A 12,133-nucleotide genomic window follows, 5' to 3' on the forward strand; every position below is an offset into this window, starting at 1 on the left:
AATTCAAACACTTCACGAGTATAACATGTTTGAATTTTTTCCTCCCATGCAAATTCAGATAAACATTTTGGTTCAAAGCACCTTGACCTATATTCAGCTTCCAATTCTTTCTCGAACTTAGCTCTTATGGCTAACTCATATTGCTGAACAAATAGCTTCAAAGTGTTTTGGCAGGTGATGAATCCGTCAAAGAAAGCATGCATTCCTTCACTTCTTTGTGTGGACAACATCCCAGCCCAAAAATGGTCATTTAGGTATACAGGAACCTATTTTTCCTTCTCCAAATAAAGCTTATAAAATCAATCCCTTCCATCTAAGTTATATTTTTCAATATAATCAGTCCATCGTCTCTCAAACTCAACAACGTTAACGCTATCAAGGACTAAAGCCTTAAATTCTGCCTTTGCAATCTTACCTTCAAGAACTTCGCTTAACTTTGTAGGCAACTTTGCGAATATGTGCCATATGCAACATCTATGTACCGTATTTGGCATCAATGCATTGATGGCAGCCTTAATACTATCACATTGGTCAGTCATGATAGTTAATGGATGAACATTGTTTAGAGCCCCAAGCCATGTAGATAGCACCATTTTGTAACTTGTTATATCCTCACTAGACATAAGAGCACATCCCAAAAGTATTGATTGTCTATGCTGATTGACACCAACAAATGAAGCAAATGACATATTGTATCGATTCACAAGGTATGTGGTATAAAGGCATATTACATCATGGAACTCCTCATATGCAACCTTAGAGTGTGAATGAACCCATACGACATTACAAAGTCGACCAAAACTATCCACATCTACGGAGTAGTAAAATTCCCTATTTTTTTTGTTGCATGTCACTAAAGAACTTGAGTAATGATTGTGCATCCCCTTCTTGCAGCTGAATCTTTCTACTCTTCAAAATATAATTTCTACAGTCCTTTGGTGTACAACCAGATTTTTGGGGCCACCAGCAAGTACTTCAGCGACTCTTATATTTTTTTAGGGTCTTAAGCCAACAATATCTTTGGCTGCAAGAGTTCTCTAAAGAGACTTACTAAGTGATCTGTGTCCAGCCATCAATCGCGACAATGCTGGTTCCAATTGATGAATATGTTTTTTAACCACCTTTGAAACACACCATGAATCATTCTCCTCCAAAATTTCATTTATTCTAGCACGACAGTTCCTCCTCTTGGTAACATGCTTATTCCTTGGTTTCCTAGACCTATCACAACCATATTGCACATACCTAGCAATATCACCACCTTTTTTGTTTGATGTTCTTTTGACAATGCAAAAACCCGATAATCTTGCATGTTCTTTGTAAAAATCAAACATAACATCCTTACTACTGAACTGCATCCCAGTAACTGGACCAATTATGAGATCTTCTTCATTGAACTCATTAGTCATTTCCCTATCCTCTCCAACTTCTCCCTCTTCCTCTAAATAATGGTCGTCGTCGTCATCATCATCATCATCAGCATCGTCCACATGATTTTCTCCATCATTGAAGTTGTCGTCTGAATCAATGTCGATCGATTCATCTTCATTCATCAAACTGTCGTCCGAATTCAACCCCAATGATATGTGTAATGCATTCCTTAGTTGCTCCGACCTAGTTTCTAGGCTGTTATTCGGGTTTAATGGCTCCAAACTAGTTTCTAGGTTAGCATTCATGTTTAGGTTAAGGGAATGGTGGTGAATTGTGTGTTTAATGAAAGCTCTCTTAACATAAGTATATGGTATGACAAAGAATAATGTATAAATGAAAGAAAAAACAATATTATGTATACATAATAGACTTTTGATCTTCCCATCCGTATAAATTGCATTTAAAAAAATACGTAATTGTATTTAAAAAAATAACGTAATCAGCGTATATACAAAGGCTGCCATCCGTATATAGGAAGACTTTTTATCTTTCCATGCATGAGAGAATGATGATTTATGGGACCAATGTTTTGGGATAATCAAAATTTATTAACTAATTTTAGAGGAAAATATTTTGGAGGGAAAAATGGCCATTAAGTCAAATGTGAAAATAAAGGCTTTGCTGGTATTTCACGAGTGTGGTCATTGTTGGCCATGAGTTTGGCCGAATAGCAGCACTCCTAATATATTTACGGTCCAAGTGTAAGTAAATCACAGCTGTCTATACGAGATTCGTTGCAGGAGAACAATTGGGTATTCATTTCAAAGACCTCTGAATGAACATTTCACCTGACATAAATGGAATTGCAATAATCCATTCTAAGTATACCGAGCGATAAGTAGTTGTTAGTTCAGAAGTTAGGAATTATTGAAGCATTGAATGTATTTTATGAAAACAGTATTCATATTTCTTTTTTTGTTATTACTACCTCCGTTTATTTTTACTTGTCCACTATTCTAAAAATAGATTCTTACTTTACTTGTCCACTTTCGCATATCAAGAGATAAATAATTTATTTTTTCTATTTTGACCTTAGAATTAATTACTCATTTCAAATTATTTTTCAAATTGATTAAGGCTATATACCAATAAATATGAGTATTATGATAAATTATACACTTTATTTATTATTTATTAAGAAGCGTGTAAAGTCAAATGTGAATAAGTAAAAGTGAACGGAGAGAGAGTATGTTTCTAATAAAACATATATGTAACATAAAATAATAGGGGATGATGGGCAACCAATGTCGAATCACTTTTATAAGAAGAAAAAAAGTAGTTAAATTAAATTAGTTAACTAAGGTTCAAAAAACATCCAATGTGATTTTAAGTAAACGAGGTAGAGATGAAGAAAACCAAGTAGTAAGCACTTTGAACAGACTATCTAGATTTGCTACACTATTTATCCAAATGATGCAGTCAAGTTGAAGGTCTTCAAGGCATCTCACTTAACATAACAACAACTAACTTTCTCGTAAGAAAATAAACTCATGACTTTTGGAGAATACCAAAAATTGGTTAGCTGTAAATTATTAATCAAAAGTTAATTAAAAGCAAGGCAGGCGCAGTGGCCAGTACGCAGCTCAGTGGATGCTTCCGAGAAACATCCTACCTCTTTATTTAACAGATGCAAATGAAATATTTTAAGTTATTAAATTGTTACAACGGTAATTATAAACATATATTTAAATCAAAGATAAGATAAAAACGAATATTATGACCGCCATGAATTGATCCCAAAAAACTATTCCCGCTTTTCAGTTTGGACCCCAACCTAGCACAAAAAATAATTTGAAGTCACATCGGGCTTAGGATTTTATCTTTGACCAAACGCCACGCGGCGACTCCCCATTTGTTGGAAAGAGTGGACCCACTGTACTAATGTTTTCTATTTATTTATGTGCTCCCCCTTCTCATATAATGCCACCGGGGCATGCAGTGTCTCCTGCTGCTTACTGCTACACTAAACAATGGATACACTGCGCTGCTATAATGCCAAGCTTTTTTAGCTAATCTTTTTGCACTATTCACAAGGCATCCTTCAAACCCTAGCTATAGCCCATAACCGCCCCCCCTCTTTTCTCTCTCTTGTCTTCATTTGTAGTAGTAGAGTATAATTTTTGATATATTCTGTAGACGTTACGTTTCTTCTCTCTCTCCCTAGAAAAAACTTGCATGTACGCCAAAAATGGCTTCAGCTTGCGTAAACAAAATGGGTATGTCGCCGGAGAAGTTTCTAGATTGTTCTCCGGCTGCGAAATACCACCAGTCCTTTGGTTGGCTAAGTCCAAGAATGTCATTCAGTAGGGAGTTTCAGGACGACGTTGTCGGCGACTCTTCCAAGGTTGCTGCCGGAGCAAAGCACACTTCTTCTTCACCACATATTGAGAAGAAGAGTAGTGTTAAAGATAAGGCAGAGGAATTAGATCCAGAAGTTTCCAAAGATATGGTAGCTGATTTCGAGTTTCGACTTGAAGATCCGGTGACTATGCTGCCAGCCGACGAGCTCTTCTCCGATGGGAAGCTCGTGCCGCTGCATCTCTCCATGGTCCGTCCGGCCACCACCACTATTTCCGCCGGAGTTAGATCGCCGGATACACCTCAGCTTAGAATGAGAAATGAGATTTTGATTTCGAATGCGGATCCGTACTTGTTCTCTCCTAAGGCGCCGAGGTGTACTACGCGGTGGAGGGAGCTTTTAGGGTTGAAGAAACAGCAGCAGCATCAAAACAACAACGCTAAGCAAGAAACACAGAGAACGTCTTCATTACCTAGCAGTACTAGTGCTCATAAATCCTTGAAAAATTATTTTCATCGCAGCTCTAAATCCTTAAGTGCTTCTTTAGACTCGTCTCTTAACCTTCCGTTGCTGCAAAAAGACTCCGATAACGAGTCCGTTTCAATTTCTTCTAGATTATCACTTTCGTCCTCCTCTTCAGGCCATGACCACGATGATCTTCCTAGGCTTTCCCTCGATTCGGATAAACCAAGCAATTTCTCTCGAAATGTAATGACTAATCCTCGCAGGGTACGATTGGTGAAGCATAGGGTATCATCGTCTGAAGCCGCGAGAGTGGGCCGAAGCCCGGTTCGCAGACAACCGGCCGCAGACTCTAGTAGTGCTGTTACAACCCATGCCAGAGGAGTCTCTGTTGATAGTCCTCGCATGAACTCGTCGGGGAAGATTGTATTCCACAGCCTAGAGAGAAGCTCAAGCAGTCCCAGCACCTTTAATGGTGGGCCTAGGTATAAGCACAGAGGAATGGAGAGATCTTATTCAGCTAATGTCCGTGTTACTCCTGTTCTCAATGTTCCAGTTTGTTCCTTAAGAGGGTCTTCAAAATTTGGATTTCCTTTGTTTTCTTCTTCATCCTCATCATCCCAACAGAAGAAAGAAGGCACAAGTTCTAATTCCTATAACATCAGGTCCAGAACAGATCGCATTAAGGAATGAGTTCCGTTAGATTTTTTAGGGTAGTGTTATGGGTATTTTCTTGATTTTTCTGATTCGACAGGCTTAGAAAATTATGTAAATATGTTCTTTCTTCCTTTTTGTTTTTGCTAACTCTGATGGTGAAAGCAGCTAATGTTTTTGAAAATTTCAACTTTTTGTGGGCATTGAATCTGAGTAGTACTTTGATAATATATATCTTCTTGTACCTGAAAGCTATGGAATCTCTCTGATACTTTTTAAGCTTTTCAAAAAGTTCTTCCCTTGTTAAATGATGACATGATGTTTGCTAGTGTGTTTGAAAGCCACGCGCCTTATGTGGCTGTGAGTGATGCTTTTAAGAGCTGTAGCATTTTTCAGGGCAGAAGGAAGAAGGTAACGTGACATGCATTGGCATCTTTCTCTCCATATGCTTTACTGGAAATAAAATAGTAGTGATATTCATTTTTTCCTTACTACTTCAATTATTGCTTTTATTTTTTACTTTAATTAGCGAAGTATGGGAAATGGCGACAAGTTTTTGAATACACACTGAGGAACTGCCAGGCCAGGCCAGGCCAGGCTAGCTTTGCTGATCAATCTGCTTTTTGCACGACAGTCTGATTTCTACTACACCTTAAGAGCTTCTATGGATGTGAATTTCTTGATTTTTTTTATTTTTATTTTTCAACTGTTTTATAAAGCAGTGCAAAATATTTTAAGTGTGATTATAACGGAAAATAACAACAGCCCAAGCTTCTAAATTATTTGGTTTTAATTTTATAGACTTGTTGTTTAAAGAAGTTCTACACGTCTGGTGGCTTACAAGCAAACAACATTTAACCTGAAAACAAAGTTTTGTTATAATCTGTTAGTAAATCATTGTGTAATAGAAAAAACATATTGAATTCCTCGTGAAAACTTTTCAAAACTACATCTTAAAAGGGTATTTACCATATTTTACATCTATAAATTCTCTTTTATCGTATGCAGTTGTATATTCTTTAACATGGTAGTATAAAAATTATTATACTATTGGTGTATAAAGTTAATTTTTTTTCTTTTTGAAACTATTATATCATATATTACTTTTGTGGGAATGAAAGGGGAAATTATTAAGTTCATCAATAAATCTTTAAATAGCAGTGAGCGTGCTTTACTACTTACTCCATTCATTTTTACTTGATATGTATACTAAAAATTTATTTTCATTTTTATTTGTCGCATATCACATATTAAGAGAAGATAAATTTTTTTCCTGTTATACCCATAGTATTTATTACTCATTTCAAATCATTTTCTAAAATCCAATAAAATATGCATCAATTAACTTGTGTATCATGGTAAATTATGCACTTCATTTATTATTTTTTAAGGGACGTAAAAGTCAAAACGTATCAAGTAAAAGTGATAATTATTTGTGGTTATTAATGAAGAAATATGGGATATCCAAAAAAAATCCTTTTGTTCTGGTTGAATTGAGAAGGATCCTTTTGAGTATTGAGAGAAGTGTGTTTCATTAAATAAGATGGAGTTTGTAAAAGCTTGAATGATTGAAGGTAGCAGCATGTGGAAACTGGCATTATACAGTCCATTTTAGTGATGATAAGACCATGTTAAACACTTTAAATATCTGAGTACTTTCAAGTCTGAAATAAATGTTGTTGGAGAATCCATTTCTATATAACTGTGTTGTCAGGAAAAAAGTTAACACCTTTGTCTACACAACACCCAATTGCTCTCTCATCTCTATTCTCTATGGTAACTAAAAACAAATTTGAGAGTTTCAAACATCTTTTACATTTAAATTAAATCCACCTAACAATTTTTCAAGAAACCAATTAATCCTTTTGATTGTTATACGTGTCTAGCTTGAATTTTCTACACTGACGAAATAAAAAATATACACACAACCATGTTATTTTCTTGGTAAGTAGACTGGTAACTTGATAAATAGTGGTAATTAACTTGTGTTATACTACACTGATAACTAACCTAAAGAATAAGCCTCGAGAGCCCTGCTCAATGCGGGGGTAAAAATTTACGTGCATCCGGTATATACATCAAATCAATAAATATAACATGGTTACACTTATATCATTTATCGAATACAAGTTTATATTGCAACCTCAAATTTGTAAAAAGTTGAAAATTGCAAAAGGGAAATGAAAATAACAACGCATTAACTTAAACGGATTGTGTGTTACTTTTAGACAGTAAAATGTTTTTTTTTTCTTTATCTACATGTATGAATTTAGTAGGAAAGAAAGGTGTGTAAATCAGATAAAGATAACACTTGTTTCAGATGTCGTTGTCTACGATTCATGTCCCATGTCCCTATTCTCCTTGGCACAAAGGCATGACAAATTGCCAAACTAGAGATGACCTTTCTATAATGCTGCAGGAGCATTGACAGCCATATGGCCCTTCAATTTAAATTATGTACTGTTGGATTTATCTCAAAATTAATATATTCACAAAAAGACTAATAAGTATTACTAATATATAATCTTGTACATCCAATGTTACATCGATTTCTCCTGAAACCTGAAGCTTGAATATAATAGTTGCTCTATTTTGAGCACATTGTCTCCTCTTTTCTCGAGTCCCACTTGATTCCTGTAAATAGACCGTTCTTGCTCAATAGTGAATTTAGAAAGTGTGTTGTAAAATTAAATGTATAACTAACTTCATCGCACCTTATTTTTTGTTCATCACATATATAACTACCCATTAATCCCCACTAATGAAATTATTACTGAGTTACGTTGTTGTTGTTGTTGATATAACTACCAACTAATATGTATTGAGTATGTCACGTGTCACGATTTTTGTCCACCTTTTTCCTAGTATAGAGTCCGAGGAGAAACAGTACCCTGACTAGTTATTTCATTGTATTCAGAATGTAACCTTTATCATAGTAGTTCTGGAGTCCGACAAATTTGTATTTACGTCGAAAAATCTCATATTAAATGTAAAACACTTTCTACTAGAGGTGATTTTGCTTGAATTCGAAAGTTGTGATTAAGAATGAGATAGTACATACCACCCATTCCAATCTTCCACGTTAATCTACAAATTTCAAGTTGATTTCTGGCTTCAATCTGCATGAGAAGTTGCTTGACTTTGACCACTGGTCTTACTATGGTCATGGGGTTTACTCACATTCAGTTGGTTTTTAGACATTGGGTGGGTCTTGGATTATTGCGCTGAATGAAAACTCAACCACCCCTCCCTTACTTCCATTATATACTCCTCCAATGGCAATGCCAGTTTATGCTTTGCTCTGTTGACCAGCTTTACTACGACCAACCACAATCATGACATATATATGAATTAAGTACTTATTTATCTTGGTTAATTAAAGGGACATTATTTAGTACTTACGACTCAAACAGTGAAACTTGATATTTTCATTAAAGAATTGGTTTTTATTCCTACATTCTGTCAACCGCGGGTAATGTCACTTCTCTGTTTTAGTTGAGGGAGTATTAATTTGATATTGACATCAGTACAGAGTGACCGTAGCCCAATTTCATTTGGATAGGTAGAGTTAGTGGAGCAGCAAGCTAAAGCTTCTTTTGTAGTGCCAGTAAAGGAAAAGTGATACAGAAATTATAAACCATTGCTCCCAAGCATTTATACATTTGTCACACTAGTCGATGTTGCAGCCTTGCAGAGGCAAGGGTTGATAACATGAAACCATTTTACTAGCTCCAAATAATTCACGGTCAAATATACTCATGTACTATTAGAAAATATTTAAATGTATTATTAATTATATTTTGAATCGAAATATACTCCTGTCGTTATACTATTAGTTCAAATATATTCCTTTCTTATTATGTTTGTCCAAAATGAACATCCAATCTTATGTGTCATTGACATTTGATAAAATGGATGACACATGTCTTGCAACCTCAGCTCCCTAACCCATCTTACCCCTCCCTTTTATTTTTTTTCCACCAGTAAAATTTCTTTGCCCTCCTCCACTATTGCCACCATTATCGCTACCATGAAAAATATTGTATTTCAAATTTTTGTCTTTTGTATATGGATTAGGGGCACTGAGGTGGCGTCACATGTGGCATTCACCTCATCAAATGTCAGTGTCACGTAGGATTGGAGGTCCACTTTGGACAAACTTAACGAAAAAGGGATATATTTGAATCAATAGTATAACGACATAAATATATTTGGACTCAAAATATAACTAAGGATATATTAAAATAATTTATGACAGTACAGGGATATATTTGGCTATTTTCCGTAATACTTAATTGCCTCTTTATATTGCCCACTTCTCGAAACCATTTGTTATCAAGTGCTCCCTTTCTGTAGCAAACGCTCTATTTTCTTCAGTGTATATATTTACTTGGTGCGAATTAGAACTAATTCAGTGGGACTTCACCCAATTCATGTCCAAGATCTACTCAATTAATGAATAAATTAAGAATAAAGCCACATTACATTCACTATTCATTTGTAACAACAAATACGAACATACTAAATGAAAAAAAGGTATTTATAAATAAGGAGATTAGCATGTACTTAAAATGTATATTTATTATAAATACTTAAAATAACAGTGAGCAACCAAAGACAAAAGAGCTTATAAACAAGTTGGTTTTAGACAGACAGACAGGCAGCCCGCCTCAATTTTATTAGCCTGCTTTTGTTTTTTCTTAACCTTGCTTATTTTTTATAATATGATTGCACAGAACTGTCTTTGGCTTTATATAATTGTGGAGTTGTTAGCGTCTCTTTCTTCTTCCCAAAGGAGACATTATATACTCAGGAAATGTCTTGGCTAAAGGCAATATGTTTGTCTTGTAGTGAAGGGAATGAGTCAAATATTGAATTTTGTCAAACTCGAGTTTTTTCACTCAGATTTGAAATAAGAATGTACTCCATTAAATTAGGAGATACTCGCAACCATGTTATTTACTGATCCAACTTATTATTTCGTTTAAATTTTTGATTAATTTGTTTCTGATAAGATCATAAACAGTATGTACATGATAAGATGATCAGTTCGTACAAATGTATAGTTTCAAAATACCTCTACAAATGTATAGTTTCAAAATACCTCTAGGTCTAATAATACTTTCAAAGTTGCATTGTTTGTTTACCATATTTGTTTAATATATATCATAGTAGCATTATTGTATGGGTCCAAATTTGGCAACTACGACAGTTACCGAATAAGACGAGGAATAAGGTTATCGTGACGCAACGTCTGATGGTCGTCGTGATAAAGGACGACGATCAAGAGCGGTCAGTCGAGACAAGATGTCAACGGTAGTGTAAACTTAGTAGAAGACAGTAAGAATATACTTTTCGAATATTCTTTATATTGTACTTTTTAGGGTTTCTTGGGAGATTGTACCTTATGAATAGGAATAGTTAGTAAAGAAAGGGGGGATTCGAGAAAAGAGACAAAAGAACACTTTGTGAAAGAATGTACAAGAGTGGCCTGATTCATTGATTGCATAACTCAAAGCGTACATTATTGTTCTATACTGACAAGATCCGAGAAATCCTCAACCATCTGATATCTCCTTCTTTTCTACCCTATTGTCAGGGGATGAGGCTTCCCAAAAGATCACAATAATTGAGTACTAACTTCCTTATATTACGTTAGCCATATTTATCTATATTCATTGCACATTGATATTGTAGCATTCATGAGCACCTAATCGGATCAACATATTAGCTAAAGTCTTTCATCTTGCCTACATCATTTATCATATGAGCTAGATTTTATTATCTTTAACTAAGATTCACCCATCTTCTCATCATTAATTGATTTAACTTTTTGGTCAAACAATTTGGCGTCGTATGTGGGGAGGTCTTTAGTTGAAATTTTAGTTTCATCTAGATTGTAAAAAGAATAGCCATCTTTTTCTAGCTTTGCATAAACTAACAATGGCAGGGAAAGGAGATGCGAGATTGAAAACAATAGCAGGTGTCACTGCCAACATTTTGAACACTATCAATGAAGATGACAGGGAAGACAATGAAAACGTGACGCAAAGCGCTACATCTAGGCGAAATGCTTTACCTCTCCCCCGCGAAAGCGTTACTGCTTCGCGCGAAAAGGAAGCCTTCACGTCAATAACGTAAGAAGCGCCACCAGTGGTAAAAAGGCTACTGGAAGAATGGCTAACAAGTACTCTGAAGAACATACTTGATAAACCCACCCAAAGAGAGAATAGGGACGCTGCGCACGTAGAAATCACGACAGATACCGGCGAGCAAGGCGCCCCCATATTGGTAACACTCACACTATTGTTGATGCAGGTAGTGACGCATTCACATCCATTTTTAATAAAGTGGAGGAAATGGAAAACAAAAATAAGGCGCTCCGCGACTAGATGAAGGAGCATCAAGAAAGGGTTGATAAGATACCAGGCGCCCCAAAGTTGTTACCAAAACGGGACGTTGGTCGATTCATCGAACAACCATACAATGAAGAAGCATCCCCTCATGCCATTTCTAAACCTTCAAAATGCCACCGTACTTGAAGATATACGATGGTACTACAGACCCAGAAGATCATGTTGTTCATTACTTCACAACGGTAAAAGTCAACGATCTTTCGAGAGAACAAGTACCGTCAGTGCTACTAAAAATGTTTGGAGAAACCCTAACAGGGGGAGCCCTAATCTGGTACTCACAACTTCCGGCACGGTCAATAGAAATGTTCGAAGAGATGGCGGACAAGTTTGTCACCGCCCATGCAGGGGCTAAAAAGGTGGAAGCCAGGGTAAACGACATATTCGCCTTCAGGCAGTCACCTAGCGAAGGACTCGGGGACTTCCTATCCCGGTTTAACATGGTGGGAATGAGCCTACCGAATGTATCAGAAAGGATGGCAGTAGCAGCCTTCCAAAACGGATCGAGCAGAAAGGGGTCGAGAGCAACTAGAAAGTTGGTAAGCAAACTCATAAAATACCCTCCCACCACTTGTGAAGAAATTCACAACGCCTATTGCGCCGAGGTGCGAGCCTACGAGGTCGATCTCAATGGCCCGATCCAACGACTGACATCAGTTCAAGAAGAAGCAAGGAAAGATCGACGCAATAACGGTCGAAGGGACCAGTTGGGCCCCCATCTCGGTCGAGAGAGACATTATCCCTACATCAGAACAACCATCCCACACCCCCGTGGCACCTGAATGGCCCTCATCGACATACCACGACACTGCGAAACGAAAGAAGTACTCCTCCACTCTTATCTGCTCACAATTTTTGTGTTTCTCCCTCAGAA

General features: G+C 36.4%; 2 protein-coding genes across 2 annotated transcripts; one reads left to right on the plus strand and one right to left on the minus strand.

Annotated features, from left to right (window-relative positions):
• Nucleotides 1-299: 299 nt before the first annotated feature.
• Nucleotides 300-689, minus strand: LOC138881185 (protein FAR1-RELATED SEQUENCE 4-like). Its single transcript, XM_070161392.1, has one exon. The coding sequence runs from the start codon at nt 687-689 to the stop codon at nt 300-302; it is 390 nt and encodes a 129-aa protein (XP_070017493.1).
• A 2,673-nt stretch (nt 690-3,362) lies between these two features.
• LOC104218325 (uncharacterized) lies at nt 3,363-5,097 on the plus strand. The gene has a single exon (XM_009768786.2). It carries the CDS (start codon nt 3,620-3,622, stop codon nt 4,883-4,885), a length of 1,266 nt encoding a protein of 421 aa, XP_009767088.1. The 5' UTR covers nt 3,363-3,619; the 3' UTR covers nt 4,886-5,097.
• Nucleotides 5,098-12,133: the final 7,036 nt, after the last annotated feature.

Source organism: Nicotiana sylvestris, chromosome 11, assembly GCF_000393655.2.
Source record: "Nicotiana sylvestris chromosome 11, ASM39365v2, whole genome shotgun sequence".
Classification (NCBI taxonomy): Eukaryota; Viridiplantae; Streptophyta; class Magnoliopsida; order Solanales; family Solanaceae; genus Nicotiana; species Nicotiana sylvestris.